Source organism: Dryobates pubescens, chromosome 25 (assembly GCF_014839835.1).
Source record: "Dryobates pubescens isolate bDryPub1 chromosome 25, bDryPub1.pri, whole genome shotgun sequence".
NCBI lineage: Eukaryota > Metazoa > Chordata > Aves > Piciformes > Picidae > Dryobates > Dryobates pubescens.
The window spans coordinates 5,964,599-5,990,417 of NC_071636.1; the positions used below are offsets into that span (position 1 = coordinate 5,964,599).

Consider the following 25,819-nt stretch of genomic DNA (forward strand, 5'->3'; position numbering starts at 1 on the left):
TCCACCACCTCCCTGGGCAACCTGTGCCAGTCTCTCACCACCCTCCTGGGGAAGAATTTCTTCCTGACATGGCAGTGATTTATTCCCACCCTGGCCTCTCCAGAGCTGTAGAGATCAAAAGCCTCAGCTCTCACCACGGTGCATCTGCTGCACCAAGCTGGAGCCCAGAAGCTCACCCAGGCTCTGCTTCTTGGTCTCTAGATAGAGGAAGGGAAGTGGAACCATACCCAAGAGGTACTTTCTGAGCTCAAAGGCATCTTCAGTAGCAAACAGAGTCTTGGGGAACCGGATGAATATTTTGGTTCTGGAAAGAGAGAGCACAAACAGCTCACTCCTGCAATGCCAGGTGCCCTAACCAGGCCCAGAGCCCTCCAACTAGCTGGAAGAGGTGACAAGTTCCATCTCCTTCCACAACTACTCCTCATGCTTCTATCTGGCCCATCCTGAACAGGTGCAAAAGGGTGAAGGGAGAGGGAAGAAGCAAACCACACAGTTGTCCTGAAAGGTGCAGTGTGGAGAGCTCTGCCTTTACACAACTCACAGCTCCCCAATCTGGGATCTCTGCAACCTTCCCAGCAGCTCAGGATGAGCAGCTGAAACCCAGTGAAACAGGATTCCTTGGTTGAGCTACCAGCCTAGGCACTAATGCATGGATTTTGCTAGCCACAGGTTGAAGGTGACAGCAGAAGGTCCTGCTTTGCCCCATGCCTTGGCAGAGAGGGCAAAGTTCTGGTTCAAAAGTGGCTGCAAAAGGCAGTTCAGAGAAGAACTCGAGCCTAGTGCAGGCAAGTTGCTTCTGGCTGCCCAAGCAAACAGGGAGACCTGGAGCTAACTCAAAGATGGAAGAAACTGTGCTGGATTCCAAGCTTCCAAGGAAGCAGAAGGTAAAAGACATAGAAGGGAAATCCATAAATCTGGGATTTGCATCTGGCTCCTTGCTCCTGGGCAGCACATAGCTTTGGGGGGAGGTTGCTTTGGTCACTACTCTGAAGCTGTCAGGCTTGCAAAGCCAGACAGGGCCATCTAAGTCACATGGTCAAGCAAGAATCAAGCTGAGGAGATCTGCTCACACTGCTAGATCTTGGGGGCTTGCAGTCACAGCCAGGATCCAGCAAGGTAAACCCCACGTAGCTGAGCAGCAGAGAAAGCAAACTTACCTTCCTAATTTGTATTCCTCAGGCTTGTAGCCAAGATGCTTGATGAGCTTCTCCACACCCTCAGCTGCTGGCCCATTCCAGTTTGGCCAGGTAGCTGGACAGAGGGATTTATACCTGAAAGATCAACATGACACCCACACAAATGACTTGTTGTTTGAGGTACCCCTTCCTGAAACTCCTCCCTCCAGATCCTGACTGCTTTATTGAAGGCAGATGCCAAAGGAAGGCAAAATGCAGAGAGACAGGACACATACAAAGGTTATCTGTGATGCTGAAGCTTCTCTCCTGACACCAACACATCTCCCATCACTGGGGCTTGACATATCTGCATGAGTGTAGGGAGGCTCTGCAGAGAGACTTGGATAGATTGGACCCATGGCCAAGGTTAATGGGATGATATTCAACAAGGCTAAGTGCCAAGCCCTGCACTTGGGTGACAGCAGCCCCAAGCTGCACTACAGGCTTGGGGCAGTGCGAGTGGAAAGCTGCCTGGCAGAAAGGGCCCTGGGGGTTCTAATGGACAAGCAGCTGAATAGGAGCCAGCAGTGTGCCCAGGGGGCCAAGAAAGCCAATGGCATCCTGGCTGGGATCAGAATTGCTGTGTCCAGCAGGAGTAGGGAGGTGACTGTCCCCTGGTACTCAGCTCTGGGGAGGCTGCACCTTCAAGTACTGTCTCCAGTTTTGGGCTCCTCAACACAAGAGAGATGTGGAGGTGCTGGAGCCAGGGCAGAGGAGGGCAAGGAAGCTGGGGAAGGGCCTGGAGAATAAATCTGATGAAGGGTGACTGAAGGAGCTGGGGATGGTTAGTTTGGAGAAGAGGAGGCTGAGGAGAGGCCTCCTTGCTCTCTGCAACTACCTGAAAGGGCACTGTAGAGAGGCTGGTGCTGGTCTCTTCTCACAGCTAATCAGTGATGGAACAAGAGGCAATGGCCTCAAGTGTGACTGGGCAGGCTTAGACTAGACATTAGGAAAAGTGTTTTCCCAGCAAGAGTGGTCAGGCCCTGGAATGTGCTGCCCAGGGAGGTGGTGGAGTCACCAAGCTTGGCTGTGTTAAAAGATGGTTTGGATGTGGTGCTTGGGGCTACGGTTTAGGGGTGAGCTTTGTAGAGCAGGGTTCTGGGTTGGACTTGGTGATGCTGAGGGTCTTGTCCAACCTGAATGTTGCTGTGATTCTATGAGTTAAGCACACCCTGTTCTGCAGCCCTCATGGGAGGCCAGGTTTCCCTGGCTGGAGGGCAGCACACCTCTGCTCACCTCTGCAAGAAGATTTCATACTTGCGCCGGTAGGCGAAGCCAGCTCGTCTCACCCTCAGGTGCTCCATCAGGCCCAGGTACTTCACCTGGTGTCGGATCAGAAAGTCATCAAACTTCCCTGGAGTGAGAGAGAACACACAGAGCCCCTGGCAGGCACTGTCTGTGGAGGCTCACTCACTTCCTCATGGATCAAGACAGATTAGGAAGGGGTCAACTCTGCAGCTGGTAACAGCACGAGAGGAGATGGCCTCAGGTTGCACCAGGGGAGGTTCAGGTTTGACATCAGGAGAAACTTCTCTACTGGAATGGTTCTCAACCACTGGAACAGACTGCCCAGGGGGTGGTTGAATCCCCATCCTTGTAGGTGTTTATAAAACTGGGGGCCATGGCTTAGCACCAGACTCAGCAGAGCTAGAGAACAGAATCAGAGTGCCCTGGGTTGGAAAGCACCTCTGAAGGTCATCTAAGTCCAATCCCCCTGCAGTAAGCAGGGGCATCCCCAACTAGATCAGGTTGCTCAGGATTTACACCTGAAAGAACAGCAAGACATCCCCACAAACAGTCATGGTTGGAACTCCATGATCTTAAAGGTGTTTTCCAACCCAAATGATTCTGTCAGCTGAAGCCTCCCTCAGTTCATCCCTTCACCTCCATCGTCCCTTCGGCCCAAAGTCTTACCAGGCTCCTTGAGCTCATTCGGCTTAATGCATCGGACATAAGAAGGCTCCTTGGACATCAGGATTTCTATGAGGCTTGTCAGACTGTTCTTGAACTGAGTTGCAACCTGAAAGGACACAGCAAGATGCTTCTCAGCCTTGGAACTCAGGTGCTGCAGTAATTGCAAGCAACTCAAACCCTGCAAGCACCTTAAAGCTGCAAGAGAAGGGCTGACACACGCAGCGGTAGCACCGAACTTCCCAGCAGCTCAATGCTGAGCTACTGACAGTGCTCAGCAGGAAGAGCTGGGCCCCTGCCATGGAGCTGGACATGCAAGACAGCCCTTTAGAAACTAACCACCCTTGGATGGTGGCCACAGGGCTCATTTCAAGGGGATGCATCAGTAACAGCATTGAGGGATGTCACACTGGTGGCTGCTGTCTCAGCAACACCACCGTTCAGCTAGCAGGAAGCTAGCAGAGGTGCAAAGCCAGCCAAAAATAGCAACCCACTGAATTCAGGACTAGGGCTGGGGTCAGTGGCTCAATCAAGACTTGGGAAGTTGAGTTTTATTGACAAGATCTCAGAATGCTAGGGGCTGGACCTCACCCAGCCCAAGCCCCATCACCCAGCCTGAGCACTTCGAGCGTACAGTCAAAGTTCAGATGAAACTCACAGTCTCTGGTCTCTTCCTGTTGTCCAGCTCTGACAGTAAAAAACACTCTCTGATAATGCCATTTTTAGAGTTGCACAGCACCTGAGACAGGAGAAGGGAAACACTGCCTCAGAGGGGTGCAATTCCTGCTGGGATGCTTCCAAGCTTCAGCAGCAGGGCTGTGGGGACACCATGCAGGTGCCCAAAGAGCATTGCCAAGGAGAAATAGAAGTTGTTTGCTACAGAGACAAAAAGCAACCTTCTGCCAAGCATCTCTGCCTCAAGAGCCTTTTTTTCACATAATCCCAGCATGGTAGAGGTTGGAAGGGACCTCTGGAGATCATCCAGACCAATCCATCTGCTCAAGCAGGAGCACCCAGGTCCACAATGTCCAGGGAGGTCTGGAATCTCTCCAGAGAAGAAGGCTCCACCACCTCTCTGTGCAGCCTGCTCCAGGGCTCCAGCACCCTCACTGTAAAGAAGTTTCTCCTCATGTTTAGGTGGAAATGTGATTTTTCTTACCTCTTTCAGGTTTCTGTAGAGGAGATCATTATTTTTCTCCAGAAACCCTGAAGAAAAGCAAACAAACAAGGAAAAGGAGAAGGCTCAATTCTTTTTGAAGGCTACACACTTTATAACACAAAGTTTATATCCTTGAGATTCACACTGCATTCATGTTTAAGACTCTGAACTAGAGGTGGTTTCAGAGGGCAGGCATCAAGGAATCATGAAGGTTGCAAAACATCTAAGATCAAGTCCAACTTCTACCCAGCACCATCAAACCAGGTCCCAGAGTGCCATGTCCATACACTTCTGGAACACCTCCAGGGACGGTGACTCCACCACCTCCCCTGGGCAGCCTGTTCCAATTCCTGATAGAATAGAATTAACCAGGTTGGAAAAGACCTTTGGGATCATCCAGTCCAACCTATCACCCAACACCATCTGATCAACTACACCATGGTACCAAGTGCCTCATCCAATCTCTTCCTAAACACCTCCAGGGATGGGGACTCCACCACCTCCCTGGGCAGCACATTCCCATGGCCAATCTCTCTTGCTGGGAAGAACTTCTTCCTAGCATCCAGCCTGAATCTCCCCTGGCACAGCTTGAGACTGTGGCCTCTTGTTCTGGTGCTGGTTGCCTGGGAGAAGAGACCAACCCCCACCTGGCTACAACCTCCCTTCAGGCAGTTGGAAAAGACCTTTGAGATCATGGAGTCCAACCACAGCAGCATGCTCCTTACTGAAGTGATAGAAGCAGTCTTGCTTGGGAGAGGTGCTAATAGGCTAGGCCACCACTTTCACACATAATCCCAGCTTGGTGGGGGTTGGAAGGGGTCTCTGGGGATCATCCAGTCCAACCCCTCCCGCTAAAGCAGGGGCACTCACACCAGCATTCCCAGGATCACAATGTCCAGGTGGCTTTGGCATCTCCCTGTTCCATTTCCTGATCACTCTTACAGTGAAGAAGCTTTTCCTCCAACCCAACCTAACCCTCCCCTGGTGCATTCATGTTTAAGACTTTGAAGCCATGGTGCCTTCAGAGGGAAGGCAGTTTGGAATTCACCTTCAGGTCAGGTTCACTCTGGGACATGGTTTAATGGCCACGGTGGTGTTGGGTTGAGGGTTGGACTGGATGATCTTAGAGGGCTTTTCCAACCCAACAACTCCATGATTCTATCATCTACCACACTGGCTTGGAAGCTCAGGTGACTTCTAGGCTGGTGCTTGGGTCACACTCACCAACAGCACTGTAGGTGACTTCCCCTGCGTAGTGGAGGAGGCGGAAATCCACCCAGTCAATCGACTTCCTCGTCTTCTGGTCTGCGAGCTTGCGGCTGCAGAGACAGCAGACACCAACATCAAGAGCAGAAAAAGCAGAGGGGTTTGGAGCACAGCCCTGGGAGGAGAGGCTGAGGGAGCTGGGGTTGCTTAGCCTGGAGAAGAGGAGGCTCAGGGGAGACTTTCTTGCTGTCTCCCACTCCCTGAAGGGAGGTTGTAGCCAGGTGGGAGTTGGTCTCTTCTCCCAGGCACCCAGCACCAGAACAAGAGGACACAGTCTCAAGCTGTGCCAGGAGAGGTTCAGGCTGGAGGTTAGGAAGAAGTTCTTCCAATGGCCAATCTCTCTTTCTGGGAGTGTGTTGGCCAGGGAGGTGGTGGAGTCACCATCACTGGAGAGGTTTAGGAGAAGACTTGATGGGATGCTTGGTGCCATGGTTTAGTTGATTAGATGGTGTTGGATGATGGGTGGGACTCAATGATCTCAAAGGTCTCTTCCAACCTGGTTTATTCTATTCTAAATAGGTTCCCCCAGCTGGTAGAAAGTCACCTCCAGAAAACACAGCTGTAGGAGAGCTGGGAGTCTAAGTTCTATCAGCATGGTTCCAACTGTGCTGATAGTTATGGCCCACAGTCAGTCTGTCCATTTTGAGGAGTCAACAGCAAAATACAGTGGTGGAAGACAGCAGCTCGCTACCAGAAACTCCTCAAGGTATCTGAGAGTCCCCATTGCCACCTGGCAAGGATCACCCTTTCCACAATTATCAACATTTCTTCCTGTAATATTGATGTCAACACAATCTCATTGCCCACAGGAGAACGAGATCAGAATAGAATTAACCAGGTTGGAAAAGACCTTTGAGATCATCCAGTCCAACCTATCACCCAACACCATCTGATCAACTAAACCATGGCACCAAGAGCCTCATCCAGGCTCCTCTTAAGCACCTCCAGCGATGGGGACTCCACCACCTCCCTGGTAAAAATACATTGAGCTGGAAAGGACCTTTTGAAGGTCATCTAGACCAACCCCCAGGAAGTGAGCAGGGACGTAAGATTGCTTTAATTGGAAAAGACTTTCAAGATCACTGAGTCCAACCATGACCTAACTCTACCAAGTCATGGTGCTGAGGGTCATGGCTTAGCCTCTTTGAAATCCCTCCAGGGATGGAGAGTCAACCATCTCCCTCAGGAGCCTCTTAGAATAGAATTAACCAAGTTGGAAGAGACCTTTCAGATCATCCAGTCCAACCTATCACCCAACACCATCTAAGCAACTAAACCATGGCACCAAGCACCCCATCCAGGCTCTTCCTCAATATCTTTCCTAAACTGAGGGGCCCAGAACTGGACACAGGACTCTAGGTGTGGCCTAACCAGTGCTGAGCACAGGGGCAGAATGAGCTCCCTGCTCCTTCTGGCTACACTGTTCCTGATCCAGGCCAGGATGCCATTTGCCTTCTTGGCCACCTGGGCACACTGCTGGCTCATGCTCAGCCTACTATGAGCCAGTACCCCCAGGTCCCTTTTTGCCTGGGAGAAGAGACCAACCCCCACCTGGCTACAACCTCCCTTCAGGGAGTTGTAGACAGCAAGAAGGTCTCCCCTGAGCCTCCTCTTCTCCAGGCTAAGCAACCCCAGCTCTGCCTTTCCAAGGGAAGAAGTCCCTTCTAATGCCAAACTAGATCCCAACCTTCCTCAATTTCATAGTGGAAAGAGGGGGAGGGGAAAGGATTGCTTGAGAGATTTTTGCCCTGGAACAACGCAGCTGCACACACAGAGGGGAAAAAAACCAGGACTCAATAAAAGTATCTCAAGAACAGAAGGAAAATTAGAAAATCAAGGACTCCTGAGGGGGGGAAAAAAAAAGAGCAACCTAACAGTTGAAGTTTCAGCTTTATCAGCAGGCACTACCAGCAGAGCTGTGTCACAACAGCACATTAGCACATCAAGATTGCCTTCCAAGAGCCTCGCCAAGAGCAGGTCCTATTTAAGCAGCTCCAGCACTTCTATTTCGAGCTTGTCATCAGGCAGAGCAGGATTAAGGCACATTTGTGGTGACAAGGAAGCTGGCAACACATTTTCCACTTGGCTGTGATGAACCTCAGAGCTGTGGAGACGGTGACGGCTCGGCAGCGCGACTCTGAATTGATGACTTGTCAGAGCCTTCCAGCAGGCTTCTGCTGGGAGCTGCCAGCACAGCCCAGCCCCAACCTGCTCATCTGCTACCCAAACTGAGTCTGAAAATGCTGCAAACTGGCTAGGAACTGAAGGGCTGCTCCTCTAGGAGATCTGAGCAGGAGCACAGTTCTTCCAGCCCTGGAGGTGCTCAAGAGGGGATGGGATGTGGCACTCGGTGCCGTGGTTTAGTCATGAGGTCTGTGGTGCCAGGTTGGGCTTGATGATCCTTGAGGTCTCTTCCAGCCTTGGTGATTCTGTGTGTGATCACTGTGCTTCTTCCTTCATGTGTGGATATGGCACTCCAGGACATGGTTTAATGGCCATGGTGGTCTTAGGCTGATGGCTGGACTCAATCATCTGGGAGGTCTTTTCAACCTGAAAGCATTCTATGCTTTTCCTCTGTCCCATTTGCTGGTAAATTGAACAGCAGAGCTTGACTTTTCTCTCCCTTAGTTCCAGGGCTGCAGGCAGCCATGGAAGTTCCTCATAGTACCTGAAGCCCACCACAGATTGAGATGGACTTTTGGCTCGTCACAGAATTGGTTGGGCTGGAAAAAGACCTCTAGCATCAAGTCCAACCATCAACCTAACACTGCCAGGGCCACTAAATCATGCCCCAAAGTGCCATGCCCACATGTTGCTTGAACACCCCAAGGAGATGGGGACTCCACCACCTCCCTGGGCAGCACATTCCCATGGCCAATCTCTCTTTCTATGAAGAACTGCTTCCTAACATCCAGCCTGAACCTCCCCTGGCACAGCTTGAGACTGTGTCCTCTTGTTCTGGTGCTGCTTGCCTGGGAGAAGAGACCAACCCCCACCTGGCTACAACCTCCCTGCAGGGAGTTGGAGAGAGCAAGAAGGTCTTCCCTGAGCCTCCTCTTCTCCAGGCTAAGCAACCCCAGCTCCCTCAGCCTCTCCTCACAGGGCTGTGCTCCAGACCCCTCCCCAGCTTTGTTGCCCTTCTCTGGACACCTTCCAGCAGCTCAGCATCTTTCCTAACCTGAGGAGCCCAGAACTGGACGCAGGACTCCAGGTGTGGCCTGAGCAGTGCTGAGCACAGGGCACAATGACTTCCCTGCTCCTGCTGGCCACACTGTTCCTGGTGCAGGCCAGGATGCCACTGGCCCTCTTGGCCACCTGGGCACACTGCTGCCTCATGTTCAGCCTACTACCACTACCCCCAGTCCCTTTCTGCCTGGTTGCTCTCAGCCACTCTGCTCCCAGCCTGCAGCACTGCCTGGGGTTGTTGTGGCCAACATGCAGAACCTGGCACTTGGATGTGCTCAATCTCCTGCCCTTGGGCTCTGCCCATCTGTCCAGCCTGGCAAGGTCCCTGTGCAGAGCTCTCCTACCCTCCAACAGATCAGCACCTGCCCCCAGCTTGGTGTGATGTGCAGTGAAGCTGTGGGTAAGAGATGGGCAGGGTTCCTGTGGGGTAGGAGCGAGAGAGGCAATGCATACGTCACGAAGTGGGCATGATCTCCTACTTTCTCCTCCAGCTTCTCCAAGAAGCTCAAGTCAGTGGCTTCACCAGGCCGTAGGCACTCTTCATCCTGAAGCAACAGAGCAAACCAGATCAAACTCTGCTCTGGGCAGACACCTCACTCACACTCAGTACAACATGGTGAAGCAAACCCAGCCCTGGATTGTCCAGCTTGGGATGAGCTCTATTTTATACAAGCAACTTCCTGCTTCAGTTTAGAGCTTCGTTGATCTGCCTTCAGCAGCCCTGTCAAGGTAAGTCAGGGTCAGCCAAATCTGGCCTTTTCTTCCACATTTGCCAATGCCCTGCCTCATCCTTTATTCTTTCTAGGTCATTTAAAAATCAGGGAGAAAATGTCCATCATTCCACATCAAAATCCAGAAGGACCTCCCATTTCTTCTGCCATCCCTATGAAGGCCACAATGAGGATCTTCTTCAGATCATTTTTAGGAGCAGTAACAATTAAAGAGCAAGAGAAGGACCTGCAGCTCAGGAGGAGGAGGAGGAAGGCAGCTCTCAGGTTTCTCTCCTAGCTGAGCCCTTCTGAAACACCAAGCATCAAAGCTAGCAAGTCACATGAGGAGACAGATGGGATGAGTTGTCCCATCTTTAGGAAGGCCTGGATGTCTGGGCTCAGGAGGTGTTCTGCTGTCTCCCTAACAGTACTTGGAAGACACCTGGGTCCCACTCCTGTTGCTGACTACAAATCACCCAGGCTGCTGCAGGCACTTTCCTCCTATCTCTCAGTCTCTCCAAGCAGAGAAATGGAGAGAAGAGTCTGGGCCTGCCTTTGAGCACTCAGGGTTGCTGTGGAAGCAGCACAGCTTCAAAACCCACAGCTCTGCCAGCAAGCAGATCCTCTGCCTTCATCTTCTGGGTCTCTGCTTGCAAGGTCTAGCTGTTCACATTGAGTTGTGCAGACCCATCACACTATGAGAAGCAAAGTGCACAATTATGGACCATAACAGCAGGACACAGGCAAGTGCTTTGACCTAAGCAGCAAACACTCTTGCTCTTACCAGAATGGAGATGATTCCTTTATGCTTCTCCTCAACCAGGTCACAGATGATCTTGTTGTTGAAATATGGAATTTGTTCCCACTGGAAAGAAGAAGGGAAGATAAGCTTTAGAGGGAGAGCTTTTCCTTGTGGTGGGGCAGTTCTCTGAAGCCAAGCTCCAATCCCAGACAAGATCCCAGCTGTGAATTCACACCAACCAAGCTGATGGGGAAAGAGTGAGAGCCCAGTGACCTACCAACCTCACACTGCAGCCTTCCTACTTCAGCAGCCTAGACATCCTCTTCACAGAATCACAGGATGGTCTGGGTTAGAAGGGACCTCCAGAAGTCATCTAATCCAACCCCCTCTGCAGTCAGCAGGGGTATCCTCAACTAGATCAGGTTGCCCAGAGCCCTGACAAGCCTCACCTTGAATATCTCCAGAGGTGGAACCCCAACCACCTTCCCAGGCAACCTCTTCCAGTGTTCCACTGCCTCTCCATGTGAATGCAACTCCATCTTCCTGTGCCTCAACTGGTGGAGCTCCCCATTTCTACAGGGACATTGCCACTGTTGACCTGAGTTTTGGGGCATATCCTCCTCCCTCCTTAGATCTAATGGAGGATGTCCCTGCTGACTGCAGGGAGGTTGGACTAGGTGACCTTTGGAGGTCCATTCCAACCCAAACCATTCTAGGATGTCAATTAAATCCAGCCTAAATTACCCTGCAGGTGATTTACAGAACAAGACCCACAGCTGTCTTCTACTTCCCACATGAACAATGAAACTGCAAAAAGGAACAAAAAAATAGCAGGCTGTCTTCTTCATCAGTGACCAAAAGCATCAAGAGTGATGGCAGCCCAAAGGAAAATGGGAGAGGGGGAAGAAAAAACCCCAATAAATTACCTCTATTCCTTCCAGTTTATATTCCTCCTGCTCTGCTTTCAAGGTCATCTCAATCAACAGCTGCTGGAGCTTCTCATTGCAGTAATTAATGCAGAACTGCTCAAAGCTTCAGAGGGGTTACATGAGCATTAGTTTTTATTTCATGGGCAGTTTTACTTCTCCCACCACTTCCAAGCCAAGCAACCTCCTCCTCCGCAGACCAAACCCGCAACATCCCTCCTCCCACACTCTTGTGCCAACGCCTCCAAATCCAGGCTCAAACCCTAACTCAGCGCACTCAGGTTTTGGAGGTCATCTGTAGCTTGCCTTGCTGGGACAAAAGCACACCCAAGAAGACATGAAGGACTTCAGCACATGCCCCCACCAGTGTGAGGACACTCAGGAAGCGTTACCTGTTTGTGTCCAGCACTTCAAAGCCATAGATGTCCAGCAGGCCAATAACTGTTTTGCGAGTCGAATCCTGTTAAAGACACCACTGCCCTGTAACTGCTGCTTCAGCTGATGCTGCTCCCCTGCCTGATTCATCTCGAGCCCTCCACCCACATATTTGAGACACACCAACGGAGTAAGGACCTTAAAGCAGGTAGTGAACTGCCAGAACTCTTTACCAAACCACCTTCCACACCTAACTCAGTTCTCCAGCTCAGTGCAGCGGGATGGCCACGCATCAGTTACCAAGCATCCAAGATACAGAACCATAGAATCAGCAAGGTTGGAAAAGACCTCAGAGATCATCAAGTCCAACCTGGCACCACAGACCTCATGACTATTAGACCATGGCACCAAGTGCCACATCCAATCCCCTCTTGAACACCTCCAGGGACGGGGACTCCACCACCTCCCTGGGCAGCACATTCCAATGGCTAACAGCTCTCTCTGGGAAGAACTTTCTCCTCACCTCCAGCCTAAACCTCCCCTGGCACAGCTTGAGACTGTGTCCTCTTGGTCTGGTGCTGGGTGCCTGGGAGAAGAGACCAACCCCCACCTGGCTACAACCTCCCTTCAGGCAGTTGTAAACAGCAAGAAGGTCTCCCCTGAGCCTTCTTTTCTCCAGGCTAAGCAACCCCAGCTCCCTCAGCCTCTCCTCAGAGGGCTGTGCTCGAGGCCTCTCCCCAGCCTCATTGCCCTTCTCTGGACATGTTCAAGAGTCTCAATGTCCTTCTGTTGAGGCTGGAAGACACCTCTGAGATCATCAAGAGCAACTTCTTGCCTGGAGGTTGCAATCCCACCACTCCTGCTGAGCCATTACCTCTAAACCACCTCCCTCAGCATCACATCCACACGCCTTTTAAACACCTCCAGGGATGGCAACTCCACCACCTCCCTGAAATACTTGGTGCTGAGTGCTGTAGGTCTTCACTGGAGGAGCTTTGCTCAACATGCTAGGGGCACTCATTGTCTAGGGAGACATTAGGCAAGCAACCAACCTTGTTGGCCAGGGAGTTGTTGATTTTGTTGACCAGCCAAGTGAAGGTTCGTCCGTAGATCGCCTTTGCTACTGCATCCCGAGCATAGAATGCCATATCCACGTTCAAGGGGCTTAGCACCTACAAGTGAAGATAGGCCAGAGGTGATCAACACCACAGCTGATCAGGTCAAGCTTCTGAAAAGCCAGTTCACACTGATGGCCTGGAGAGCCAGCCATGCTGCTGGGTACTACAGCACAGTGCTCACCTTGGCTACAGCTAGAACCATAGAACTCCTGAGGTTGGAAGAGACCTCCAAGGTCATCAAGTCCAATTACTTGCCTGGAGCTCACAATCCTATCACTGCTGCTGACCCACTAAACCATGTCCCTCAGCACCACATCCAGACATCTCCAGGGATGGTGACTCCAACACCTCCCCAGACAGCCTGTTCCAGTGCCTGACAGCTCTTGCTGTGAAGAAATTGCTCCTAATACCCAACCTGACCTCCCCTGGACACAACTTCAAACTGTTTCCTCTTGTCCTGTCACTTGTTGCATGTGACAAGAGACTGACCCCCCCCCCGGCTCCATCTTCCTTTGAGGTAGTTGTAGATAGCAAGGAGGTCTCCCCTCAGCCTCCTTTTCTGAAGGCTAAACAACCCCAGATCCCTCAGCCATTCCTCATCAGACTCCTGCTCAAGGGCCCTTCACATGCTCCAGCACCTCGAACTCTCCAGCCTGGCCTTGAACACCTCCTGAGAGGAGGCACCCACAGCCTCCCTGGGCAGCCTGTTCCAGTGTCTCCCCACCCTCACTGTGAAGAGTCTCTTCCTACCCCAGGACTGACTCCATACCTCCTCAGACCTGGCTTCGATCTTCCGATGGGTGAGAGCCTCCTGCAGGATGGACAAGTGTGCCCCCAGGAGCTGTAGGAACAAGCAGGGGCACTCAGAGTGTGGTCAGCAGGAGAATATGGAAGTAAGTGGCATTTTTGTCATCAGCAGGGCACAACCCCCAGTTCATAAAGTCATAGAATGGTAGGGCTTGGAAGGGTCCTCTGGAGATCATCATGTCCAACCCCCCTGCCAGAGCACCTTCACCTAAAGCATGTCACACAAGAACACATCCAGATGGGTCTTGAAAGTCTCCAGAGAAGGAGACTCCACAACCTGTATGGGCAGCCTGCTCCAGGGCTCCAGAACCCTCATTCCAAAGAAGCTTTTCCTCATGTTGAGGAATTTTCTGGGTTCCAGTTCGTATCCATTGCCTTTTTCCTATCACAGGACACCACTGAGAAGAGCCTGGTCTCTTCTTGACACCCACCCTTCAGACATTTGCAAACATTGATCACATTCCCTCTCAGGCTGCTCTTCTCCAGGCCAAACAGCCCCAGCCCTCTCAGCCTTTCCTTAGCAGACAGGTGTTCCAATCCCTTCATCATACCTCATAGCCTCTGTTGGACACTCTCTAACATGTCCCTGTCCCTCTCAAACTGGGGAGCCCAGAACTAGACTCAATACTCAGATACAGAACTAACAATACTCTCACTAGGGCAGCATACAGGGGGAGGAGAAGCTCCCTTGACCTGCTGGCCACACTTCATGCACCCTAGGATACCATCTTCCTATTTGGCCATGAGGGCACATTGCTGTCCAGGGATACCTCATTGCCCAGCAGTTCATTCCCAGTTACACTCATGTTTTACTTAACAGCAAGTAAGGAAGCTTCAGATAGAGAGAAGAAGAGCTCTGCAATCCAAGGTAGAGTCATAGAAGGCGTCAGATTGGAGAGGAGCTTTGAAGGTCATCTCCCCTGCAGCGAGCAGGAACATCTTTACCGAGATAGCTTTCAGCAAGAGCTGAGTGTGTGTGGCAATCCCTCTGCTTTTGGTTTTGTCCATAAGAGGAAAGCACAGGAAGGCTAAGGCTTCCATTCTGACACCATCTCAGCAGAGATACCTTGGAGATCCACTTGATCTGTGTGCCATCACGAATGATGGAGTGCCCATTGCTGTCCTCTTCAAACTGAATGTTCCCGAGGTGCAGCACGCTCGCAACGATTCCAAAGAGTTGCTGAAATGAGAGGGGAACCATTAGAAAACAGCTCCCCACAGCTCCAGGGCATGGGTCACTTGCTCACAGGGTGCTAGGGGTTGGAAAGGACCTCTGGAGATCTTCAAGTCCAACCCCCTCTGGCAGAGAAGGGACATAGAATCTAGCACAGCTCACACAGGAACACATCTAGATGGGTCTTGAAAGTCTCCAGAGAAGACAACTCCACAGCCTGCTCCAGTGCTCTGTGACCCTCCCAGTGAAGAAGTTCCTCCTCATGTTGAGGTGGAACATCCTGTGTTGGGGTTTACATCCATTGCCCCTTGTCCTATCCCAGGGTGCAGCTGAGCAGAGCCTGTCCCCTCTTGACAGCCAGCCCTCAGATATAAACAGACATTTCATACAATCAATAAGGTTGGGAAAGACCTCAAAGTTCATCAAGTCCAACTTGTCACCATTTATGCATGCTAATATTGGCTAGGCTGGAGGAAGTGAGTCAGACAGCTTCAGGAGGATGTTCCTACCAGTTGCCATCATGCTGAACCCAAGGACAGAGCTTTTTACCCACTCACTCCCTCACTTCCACACCTCAACATAAAGAACTTCTTTCCCATAAGGGGGCTGGAGCAGGCTGCCCAGAGAGGTTATGGAGTCTCCTTCTCTGCAGAGCTTCCAAAGCCACCTGGACATTGTGATCCTGGGAATGCTGGTGTGAGTGCCCCTGCTTTAGCAGGAGGGGTTGGACTGGATGATCCCCAGAGACCCCTTCCAACCCCCACCAAGCTGGGATTATGTGTGAAAATGGTGGCCTAGCCTGTTAGCACCTCTCCCAAGCAAGACTGCTTCTATCACTTCAGTAAGGAGCATGCTGCTGTGGTTGGACTCCATGATCTCAAAGGTCTTTTCCAACCGCCTGAAGGGAGGTTGTAGCCAGGTGGGGGTTGGTCTCTTCTCCCAGGCAAGCAGCACCAGAACAAGAGGACACAGTCTCAAGCTGTGCCAGGGGAGGTTCAGGCTGCATGTTAGGAAGAAATTCTTCACAGAGAGAGAGATTGGCCATTGGAATGTGCTGCCCAGGGAGGTGGTGGAGTCCCCATCCCTGGAGGTGTTTAGGAAGAGACTGGATGGGGTGCTTGGTGCCATGGTTTAGTTGATCAGATGGTGTTGGATGATAGGTTGGACTCTATCATCTCAAAGGTCTTTTCCAACCTGGTTAATCCTATTCCTCAAACCCTGTTGAGAGGCTCAGCCCCTCCTCAAAAGCCCCTTCAGCAGGGGAGGGGAGGGGGCTCAGCCCTTCCCCACACCTACCTGTAGGTCTCTCTCAGTGAAATCAATGATAGAGAAAGCCTTGCGGACTATTTTCCAGTCGTTCTTGTCATTAATAGAAAACACTTTGGCACATTTACCCTGGAGAGCAAAAAGAAAGGCCCAATTAGTCCAATTCATTAGCAAAATCATTTTATTAACTCAGCAGCAGACAGTTCACTACTTTCATTTCCAGTTTCCTCAGCCTGCCCAGGTGCAATCTGCGCTACAAATGCTTCCAGGGTGGGTGTCAGGGGGACGGGGCCAGTCTGCACTCAGGGGTCCCCAGGGACAGGACAAGAGGTAGTGGGCACAAACTGCAACCTAAGAAACTCCATGAGGAGGAACTTCCTGAATTTAAGGGTGACCAAGCCCTGGAGCAGGCTACCCAGAGAGGTTGTGGAGTCTCGTTCTGTGGAGGGATTCCAAACCCACCTGCACACCATGGGCAAGCTGCTGTGGGTGACCCTGCTTTAGGAGGGGGGTTTGGACTGAATGATCTCCACAAGCCTCCTCTAACCATTCTGGGACACAGTGAATCACAGAAACATTCAGGTTGGACAAGACCCTCAGGAGCACCAAGTCCAACCCAGAACCCTGCTCTACAAAGCTCACCCCTAAACCGTAGCCCCAAGCACCACATCCAAACCACCTTTAAACACAGCCAGGCTTGGTGACTCCACCACCTCTCTGGGCAGCACATTCCAGGGCCTGACCACTCTTGCTGGGAAAACACTTTTCCTAATGTCTAGTCTAAGCCTGCCCAGTCACACTTGAGGCCATTGCCTCTTGTTCCATCACTGATTAGCTGTGAGAAGAGACCAGCACCAGCCTCTCTACAGTGCCCTTTCAGGTGGTTGTAGAGAGCAAGGAGGTCTCTCCTCAGCCTCCTCTTCTCCAAACTAACCATCCCCAGCTCCTTCAGTCACTCTTCATCAGATTTATTCTCCAGGCCCTTCCCCAGCTTCCTTGCCCTCCTCTGCCCTGGCTCCAGCACCTCCACATCTCTCTTGTGTTGAGGAGCCCAAAACTGGAGACAGTACTTGAGGTGCAGCCTCCCCAGAGCTGAGTACCAGGGGACAATCAACCCCCTACTCCTGCTGGCCACAGCATTTCTGATCCCAGCCAGGATGCCTTTGGCTTTCTTGCCCCCCTGGGCACACTGCTGGCTCCTATTCAGCTGCTTGTCCATCTCTCTCGTATTGAGGTGCCCAAAACTGGACACAATACTGAAGGTGCGGGCTCCCCAGAGCCAAGTACAACAGCAGGTCCTCTGAGCAGCCTTGCAGCACCCTTAGTACACGAGGGAAGCTTCACTTGCCATCCCTGCAGCTCAAGATGTGTGCCAGAGGCAGGGGGAGCAGCTCTCACTGACCTGGATGAGATATGCATACTTCTGGGGGTTGCGCTCCAGCCCAAGCCAGCCGAGCAGTTCCTTCTCTCCACCCTCCAGCAGCTGGTAGAAGATGTGGAAATTCCTTTCCCCGTGGTTTTGGTGGACAACTCGCGATTTCTCAATGAGGTAACTGAGGATGTGCCCTCCCACTGGAGCTCCCTGGCAGAACAAAGCAGCCAGATCAGCACCACGGACCAGACCCGACTCGGTTGCGATCGCCGTTCCTCCGCGCCCAGGAACGAGCAGCAGCAAGTGTCTGCTGTTACTTATCTGCCATCTTGTGTTTAAGAGGTGCTATCCAACTCTACAAGCTGTATCTAAAGAGTTTGTTGTCTGCCTAGGGTAACTCATGCCTTACAACCACCTGTGTCAGCTTTCTACTGAGGGTTGGCAGTAATGCCAGGAGGGGAAGAAGCTTTCAGGATGTAAAAAACCAGCCACTTTCCTCACGACAATGCATCTCCTGCAAGAAAAGGGGCAGAAATCTGCAGTGTAAGGCTTCATCAATCCTCTGCTGCCTGGGGAGTGTCCAAGAGGTTCACTGGTAGGGAAGTGAAACACCTTCTCACCTTAAAATCAAACTGGATGTCCATGTACTTCCCAAACCTGCTGGAGTTGTCGTTCCGCAGGGTTTTCGCGTTCCCAAAAGCCTAGGGGCAAGCAGATGAAATCCAGTCACTGCCCACAGAAACAGAACCATTTGCAGTAGAGCTGCAGATGACACCAAGCTGGGGACAGGAGCTGATCTGTTGGAGGGTAGAAAGGCTCTGCAGAGGGACCTGGACAGGCTGGACAGATGGGCAGAGGCCAAGGGCAGGAGATTGAACACATCCAAGTGCCAGGTTCTGCACATTGGCCACAACAACCCCAGGCAGTGCTACAGGCTGGGGGCAGAGTGGCTGAGAGTAGCCAGGCAGAGGGGGACCTGGGAGTACTGGTTGATAGTAGGCTGAACATGAGCCTGCAGTGTGCCCAGGTGGCCAAGAAGGCCAATGGCATCCTGGCCTGCAGCAGGAACAGTGTGGCCAGCAGGAGCAGGGAGCTCATTCTGCCCTGTGCTCAGCACTGGTTAGGCCACACCTGGAGTCCTGTGTCCAGTTCTGAGCTCCTCAGGTTAGGAAAGATGTTGAGGTGCTGGAAGGTGTCCAGAGAAGGGCAACAAAGCTGGGGAGGGGTCTGGAGCACAGCCCTGTGAGGAGAGGCTGAGGGAGCTGGGGTTGCTTAGCCTGGAGAAGGAGGCAGCTCAGGGGAGACCTTATGGCTCTCTCCAACTCCCTGCAGGAAGGTTGTAGCCAGGTGGGGGTTGGTCTCTTCTCCCAGGCAAGCAGCACCAGAACAAGAGGACACAGTCTCAAGCTGTGCCAGGGGAGGTTTAGGCTGGATGTTGGGAAGAGGTTTTTCACATAAAGAGAGATTGGCCATTGGGATGTGCTGCCCAGGGAGGTGGTAGAGTCCCCATCACTGGAGGTGTTCAAGAGGAGACTGGATGAGGCACTTGGTGCCAAGGTTTAGTTGATCAGATGGTGCTGGGTGCTAGGTTGGACTGGATGATCTCTGAGGTCTTTTCCAACCTGGTTAATTCTATTCCATTCTAACCAGCCCAGTGTCTCACTTCAGGCACAAATCCATGTAAAGCAAGAGGTTATCCCTGGGTGTAGGTGTGTAGATTTGCATCCAAGTCTCACAGAATGAGGCCTTCAGCCCCACCTCTTAAGCATTTTGCCCCTCCCTTCAGTTTTTACCTCCAGAACAGGGTTGGAAAGCAGCAGGCGATCGCGGACCACCTGCAGCTGCTCTGTCGTTGGACAAGTCACTGCATAATACTGCAGGATCTTCTTGGATGCTTCTGTCTTCCCAGCTCCACTCTCCCCTGAGATGAGGATGAAATGGTTGTTGTACTCGCTGCACATCAGCCTGTAGGCATTGTCAGCTATGGCATACCTGAGCAAGGACCACAAGAAGCAATCAGAGGACAATCGTTGGACGGCTGGGGTTGGAACGGACCCCCAGAGATCAGCCAGTCCAACCCCGCTGCTCAAGCAGGATCACCCAGGGCAGGAGACACAGGATTGCATCCAGATGGGTCCTGAAAGTCTTCAGGGAAGAAGACTACACAAGCTCCCTTGGCAGCCTGCTGCAGGTGGTACTCACAGATGGGGTGGCAGTTCAAAGAAGTTGACCCCTCGATAGAGCTGCATCTGTGTCATGGTGTAGATATCCAGCTCTTGGTAAGGGTTGACAGATACAAGAAGAGAACCAATGTATGTCTGCAGGGAGAAGGAATGCACACAGGTGAGACACTTGTTCCAACACTACAGTGAGAGGTCCCCAGAGGAGTCAAGAACATCAGGACACTATGCAAGAACCACTGGAAAAGATGGCACAGAGCTTGGTGTGAGATGGGCAGAGTCCAAGGGCATGAGATTAGAACCTGGCACTTGGATGTGTTCACACATTGGCCACAACAACCCCAGGCAGTGCTGCAGGCTGGGGGCAGAGTGGCTGGAGAGCAGCCAGGCAGAAAGGGACCTGGGGGGACTGGTTGAGAGTAGGCTAAACATGAGCCTGCAGTGTGCCCAGGTAGCCAAGGCAGCCAATGGCATCCTGGCCTGCATCAGGAACAGTGTGGCCAGCAGGAGCAGGGAGCTCATTCTGCCCTGTGCTCAGCACTGGTTAGGCCACACCTTGAGTCCTGTGTCCAGTTCTGGGCCCCTCAGTTTAGGTAAGATGTTGAGATGCTGGAAGGTGTCCAGAGAAGGGCAACAAAGCTGGAGAGGGGTCTGGAGCACAGCCCTGGGAGGAGAGGCTGAGGGAGCTGGGGTTGCTTAGCCTGGAGAAGAGGAGGCTCAGGGGAGACCTTCTTGCTGTCTACAGCTCCCTGAAGGGAGATTGTAGCCAGGTGGGGGTTGGTCTCTTATCCCAGACAAGCAGCTCCAGAACAAGAGGACACAGTCTCAAGCTGTGCCAGGGGATGTTTAGGCTGATGTTAGGAAGAAGTTCTTCCCAGAAAGAGAGATTGGCCATTGGGATGTGCTGCCCAGGGAGGTGGTGGAGTCCCCATCCCTGGAGGTATTTAAGAGGAGACTGGATGAGGCACTTGGTGCCATGGTTTAGTTGATTAGCTGGTTCTGGGTGATGGTTTGGACTTGATGATCTCAAAGGTCTTTTCCAACCTGGTTAATTCTATTGTATTCCACGAGAAAAGGCAAAAACCACCTAAAACCCAAACCAGCCCAGGCAAAAAAGCCCTCCACAAGCTTCAAGATTTCAAAGCCAACACCAAACATCTTCCAGTGTCTACCTAGCTATGAGTGGAGTTGAACAATGACAGCAAGCTTGGAGCTTTACATACTAGAGACAACATTTTGGTATCTCATGATGCTCAGTAGGAAAAAAAAACCCAAACACCAACTCCCATCAAGTTAACACAATGATGCCTTTGCTTTCCCAGCTCCATTTCACACAGATCTCTGGAAGTGACCCATAATCAACGCTGGGAAGGAAAGCCAAGGAGTCTCTGTTCCAGGGATAGCTGTCAAACAGAGAAAATGCCTTCTTGGCTGTGAAATCACACATCTCAGGACCCCTTTGGATTACTTGGATCCATGTTTCATCCCATCACAATGCCCTCTTTTCTCCCCTTGTTTCACTTCCTTCCACTAGAGTCCTACAGCCATCAGCCCTCGTTTGACAGGGGGCCTGCTGGGCTGCTTGCCATTGCTCCCAGCCAGGGGAGAAGCTGGAGGCTGCTGAGAAAATGGGCATGGCTGTGAAGTCACCTCAGTCTGCACCACGAAGTGCTCTACACTTCTCAGACAAGTGAGATACCACATTCAGCACTGTCTTGCCTCAAGAGTAAGGGGATGGGAAAGTGGAACAGCACTGAATGCTGTTTGGGTCTTCAAGGCAACTCTGAGCAGGCTGAGACTATGGTTTACCTTGGCTGAAGCAGCCAGACTACTACTGGATGATCACTGTGCTGAGTACTAACATCTCATGAGGTTTATTGTCTCATGAAATCATGATTAAGGTAGGAAAAGACCTCTAAGGGCATCAGGTCCAACACTACCATGACCACTATGTCCTGAAGTGTCATGTCTACATGTTCTTTCAAACACCTTCAGGGCTGGTGACTCCACCACCTCCCTGGGCACTCCCCTGTCTCAGAGTACAACAAAACCAGCCTGGGAGAACATTCTCTGTACTGACAGAGCTTTCTGCCCCTGAAGTTTGTACCCCATCAAGATGGGCAACAACAAGATGGCAGGATGCTAGGGGTTGGAAGGGACCTCCAGAGATTGAGCCAAGCCCTCTGCCAGAGCAGGACCATAGAATCTAGCATAGGTCACACAGGAATGCATCCAGATGGGGCTTGAAAGTCTCCAGAGAAGAAGACTCCACAACCTCCCTGGGCAGCCTGTTCCAGTGCTCTGTGACCCTCACAGTGAAGAAGTTCCTCCTCATGTTGAGGTGGAACCTCCTGTGCTGGAGTTTATATCCATTGCCCCTTGTCCTATCACAGGGTGCAGCTGAGCAGAGCCTGTCCCCTCCCTCTGCACACCCAGCCCTCAGATACATTTATTAACCCCCCTCTCAGTCTCCTCCAGACTAAAAAGCCCCAGGGCTCTCAGCCTCTCCTCATGGGGCAGTGCTGCAGTCCCTTCATCATCCTCATAGCCTTCCATTAGACTCTCTCCAGCAGATCCCTGTCCCTCTTGAACTGGGGAGCCCAAAACTGGACGCAACACTCCAGGTGAGGTCTCACCAGGGCAGAATAGAGGGGGGGGAGTAGAACAGGTTTTGGTTGTGTTTGGGTTTTCTTTTAACATGTGAGCCACACACTTCCCCTCCCCCAGGCTCCACAGATGCACCCAGCCAGCAGCACTTACGTAGATGAGGTTCTCCTGGTAGCGCTTGCGAAGGTTGTTGAGGAAAGCTGTCTCACTGGTGTGGGAGTCCAGAAGCACAAAGTCCTGCACCCCAACTCTGTCCCGGGCTATCAGAGCCCCTTCCATGTTTTCATCAGGGTTATCTTCCACTTCTTTCTGCAACACAAAAGTTGGATGATTCAGAAGTGGGAGGGAGCAGCATCCTAAGGGGCAGCTAAGTTCTTCCTCATAGCCCAGGGCCAAGTCAGCCTTGCATGGGGAACACCAAAGGATTATTACCCAAGTTGTTGTTAACACCTTCCCTGAGGAGGGCAGTTTCATACCTGGCTTGCAACCCAGGTTCTTCACAGTCATAGAATTGTTTGAGCTAGAAGAGACCTCTGAGATCATGGAGTCCAACCATTAACCCAACACCACCACTAAACCAGGTCCCAAAGTGCCATGGCTGCACATCTTCTGAACACCTTCAGGGATGGGGACTCCACCACCTCCCTGGGCAGCCTGTTCCAACCCCTGACCACTCTTGCAGCAAAGACATTTCTCCTCATCTCCAACCTAACCCTCCCCTGGCACAACTTCAGGCCATTTCCTCTTTTCTATCACCTGACACTAAGGGGAAGAGACCAACCCCCACCTCACTCCAACCTCCTTTCAGGGAGTTGTGGAGAGCAATGGAGTCTCCCCTCCCTGCTTTCATCCTGAACACTTACCTCCAAACACCTGCCAGTGCTGGTGTTCCCACACCACCAATCATCCCAGCAGTGGTGCCAGCTGCCCAAGAGATCCTTACAGCTTCACACAAACCGTGGGCAAACCTTACAAAACAGCTTTTCAGAGTGCAGTATTAAGTGGGATGATGGCAATGATTTCAGCCTCTCCTCCGGGCTGAGAGAGGAGAGGACACTTGGTCACACCTGGCTGGTGTTGAGCATGGTTGTCATGGTGGTAGCCACATGGCAAATGTCTTCTGCAAACATTTTTAGCAGCCTTATAACTTCATTGTAATGTATTCTCCCTCCCCCCACCCAAAACAATTCACACTTGGTTCTGTGATGCCACCCCTGCACTCCCACCACTCCATCCTATAATCTATGGATGGTGGCTGCCTGACAAGACTGGCACTTTGCTGTCACAGATTCACAGGTTGCATCAGGTTGGAAAGGACCCTCAAAGGTCATCTTGTTCAAACCCCCCCCCCCCTTGCAGTCAGCAGGGACATCTCCAACTGGATCAGGTTGCTCAGGGCCTCAAGTTAGACCTCGAATGCATCTAGGGATGGGGCCTCAACCACCTCTCCAAGCAACCTGTTCCAGTGTTTCACAGTGAAGAACTTCCTCCTGATGTCCAACCTAAATCTCTCCTGCTCCAGTTTCAAACCATTGCCCCTCCTCTTATCACCACAGGCCCTTCTAAACAGTTCCTCCACAGCCTTTCTGTAGGTCCCCTTCAGATACTGAAATGCAGCTCTAAGGTCCCCCTGGAGCCTTCTCTTCTCCATGCTGAAGAGCCCCAACTCTCCCTGCCTGTCCCTGTAGCAGAGGTGCTCCTGTGTTGAGGACTCCAGAGCTGGACACAGTGCTGCAGGTGAGGTCTCACCAGAGCAGAGTGGCAGAATCACCTCTCTCCATCAGCTGGCCACACTTCTTTTGATGCAGCCCAGGATGCCACTGGCCTTCTGGGCTGCAAAAGACTATAAACAGCTTGAGGTGGATTTGTCCCCCTGAGAGAGCTAGACAAGCTGGAGAAGAGACCTTAACCTTCTCTCCAAGCCAGGAAGCAGGAAAGAAGAAGCCTGACACCACAGTGGCCTGCTCAGGTTTCCTTAACCCAGTTCTCTCACTCGTATGTTAATTGGTAAGTGACACTGGTCCCCATCAGACAAAAAAGTCATGCTGAAACTCTTCTCTGAGCTGCTTTTGTGCTCAGATTTTCTCCCTGTTTTGCAGTTGTTGAGGTCAGGCAATTTCATTACCATAACCCACCCTGTCCCCCGCTCCCTCCCCCCATCCAGTTCTGGAGGTTGTGTGCTTACCTGGCATCACCATCAGCAAGAGCTCCCCACCCCAGGACTCATCAGCATGTCACCCCAGCAAGTCAGGGCTCTTTTCAAAGGATTATTTTCCTTCCCTCATCACTGTAGAGTCAGGAGATTTTCTTTCTTGCCTCCTGAGACACAAGCTCTATCAGAAGATCTCTCCCTCACTACAAAGGAGCCTTTTTCTGTTCCCACAGGGATTTGTCCATCAGCATGAACTACAAGGAACTGCAACAGACCACACCACAAACCCATGAGATGGGCAGCTCTTGAGAAAGGGCTGATCACAGAATGCATTGGGGTTGGAAGGGACCTTTAAAGGTCACCTAGTCCAACCCCCCTCCCCCTGCAGAGAGCAACGCAAGGTCAGGAGCACCAGGTTGGTTTCTATGACAAAGTTTGTACCAACCAAGCAAGACCTGGCAAGGACCAGTTAGGAAAAAAACCCAACCAAACCTTCTTTTTCTTTACAAACCCCACCCAGATTTGCAGAGTTATCACCCTTCTGTGCCAGGGGCTCAGAACTTCAACAGGCTCCCAGGTTAATTGTTGCTGTTTCTTTGGTTGAAGCACCACAGAGGACATCAGTGTGCAGGGCAAGAGGAGGATTCAGGGCAGGCTGGAATTAGAGGATCTTTAAGGTCCCTTCCAAGCCAAACCATTCTATGATTCTCTCATCAATTATGATGCCACTGTGTAGGGAACCCCCAAACCAACCATGCTACCCATGCAAATACAAAGAGGTGAGAACCCCAGGTGGGCACCATCTCACCTGGAGTATCCTTACCCACCCAGTCACCCCTATCTACAGGAACATGCCATGCAAGACTCCAGCTTCATTTGGGCCACCCCCAAAGCCAGCAATTCATAGAATCATAGAAGGGAATCATTAACTCATTAGGGTTGGAAAAGCCCTCTAAGACCATCAAGTCCAACCATCCAGCCAACACCATCACGCTCACTAAACCAAGTCCTCAAGCGCCACGGCTACACGTTTCTCAAACGCCTCCAGGTGTGGTAGCTCCACCGCCACCTGGGCAGCCTGTTCCAGCACAAATTCAGCAAAGAAATTGTTCCTAGCATCCAACCTCCTCCACACCTCCCCAAGACCATCCCAACCCACTCAGAGATGCTGAATTTCCTTCCCACCACCCTCCAAACTCAGGGTGGGGGTTTCCTGTCCCTCCCGCTTTACCTGCATCACCGCAGCGTGTCATCTCCTCTCAACTCCTTCTCCAACCTGCACTTTGTGCATCAAGAGTTAACAGGGCTGAAGATGAGGCCCACTGACACCAAGTATCGTGTGTCAGGGCTGTTTGCTCTTGGACAGGGATGCTGACATCCTGGGCTTTAATGAATTATCTAACACCCTGTCAGCACTCGAGTCACGCTGAGGCTTACGCCGATGCCACCACTCGAGGAGACTTTAAGCCCTCACCAAAAGGCTGAAGTTTGAGGCCGAGGACCAAGCGACAGGTTCGAGCCTTTCTGATGGGTAAATCGAGCAAGAGAAGGCACGAAATAGATCGCTCCTGAAGAGGCTCCTCAGACCTTCCTGCGGCTCCCGGGCTGGATGCCCACTAGAGGTCACTGCAAACCCCATTTTCATTCGCAGGTGGAAGCTTCGACGGATTTCATCCCACTTCTACCCCTCCTC

General features: G+C 51.8%; 1 protein-coding gene across 1 annotated transcript in view; it reads right to left on the bottom strand.

The window, feature by feature from the left end:
- MYO1H (myosin IH) overlaps window positions 1-24,309 on the bottom strand; it is a 35,794-nt gene extending 11,485 nt beyond the window's left edge. The window contains exons 1-21 of the mRNA XM_009909710.2: window positions 24,160-24,309; window positions 22,128-22,283; window positions 19,390-19,505; window positions 18,981-19,179; window positions 17,808-17,888; window positions 17,218-17,397; window positions 15,846-15,944; window positions 14,442-14,555; window positions 13,338-13,409; window positions 12,503-12,622; window positions 11,468-11,535; window positions 11,076-11,181; window positions 10,192-10,272; window positions 9,151-9,242; window positions 5,470-5,564; window positions 4,246-4,292; window positions 3,745-3,825; window positions 3,090-3,195; window positions 2,412-2,529; window positions 1,158-1,271; window positions 228-304 (exon numbers count right to left, since the gene is read on the bottom strand). Coding sequence (XP_009908012.2) covers window positions 228-304; window positions 1,158-1,271; window positions 2,412-2,529; window positions 3,090-3,195; window positions 3,745-3,825; window positions 4,246-4,292; window positions 5,470-5,564; window positions 9,151-9,242; window positions 10,192-10,272; window positions 11,076-11,181; window positions 11,468-11,535; window positions 12,503-12,622; window positions 13,338-13,409; window positions 14,442-14,555; window positions 15,846-15,944; window positions 17,218-17,397; window positions 17,808-17,888; window positions 18,981-19,179; window positions 19,390-19,505; window positions 22,128-22,253 — 2,092 coding nt within the window. The 5' untranslated portion in view covers window positions 22,254-22,283; window positions 24,160-24,309. The remainder of the gene's footprint in view (window positions 1-227; window positions 305-1,157; window positions 1,272-2,411; window positions 2,530-3,089; window positions 3,196-3,744; window positions 3,826-4,245; window positions 4,293-5,469; window positions 5,565-9,150; window positions 9,243-10,191; window positions 10,273-11,075; window positions 11,182-11,467; window positions 11,536-12,502; window positions 12,623-13,337; window positions 13,410-14,441; window positions 14,556-15,845; window positions 15,945-17,217; window positions 17,398-17,807; window positions 17,889-18,980; window positions 19,180-19,389; window positions 19,506-22,127; window positions 22,284-24,159) is intronic.
- Between the last annotated feature and the right edge of the window lie 1,510 nt (window positions 24,310-25,819).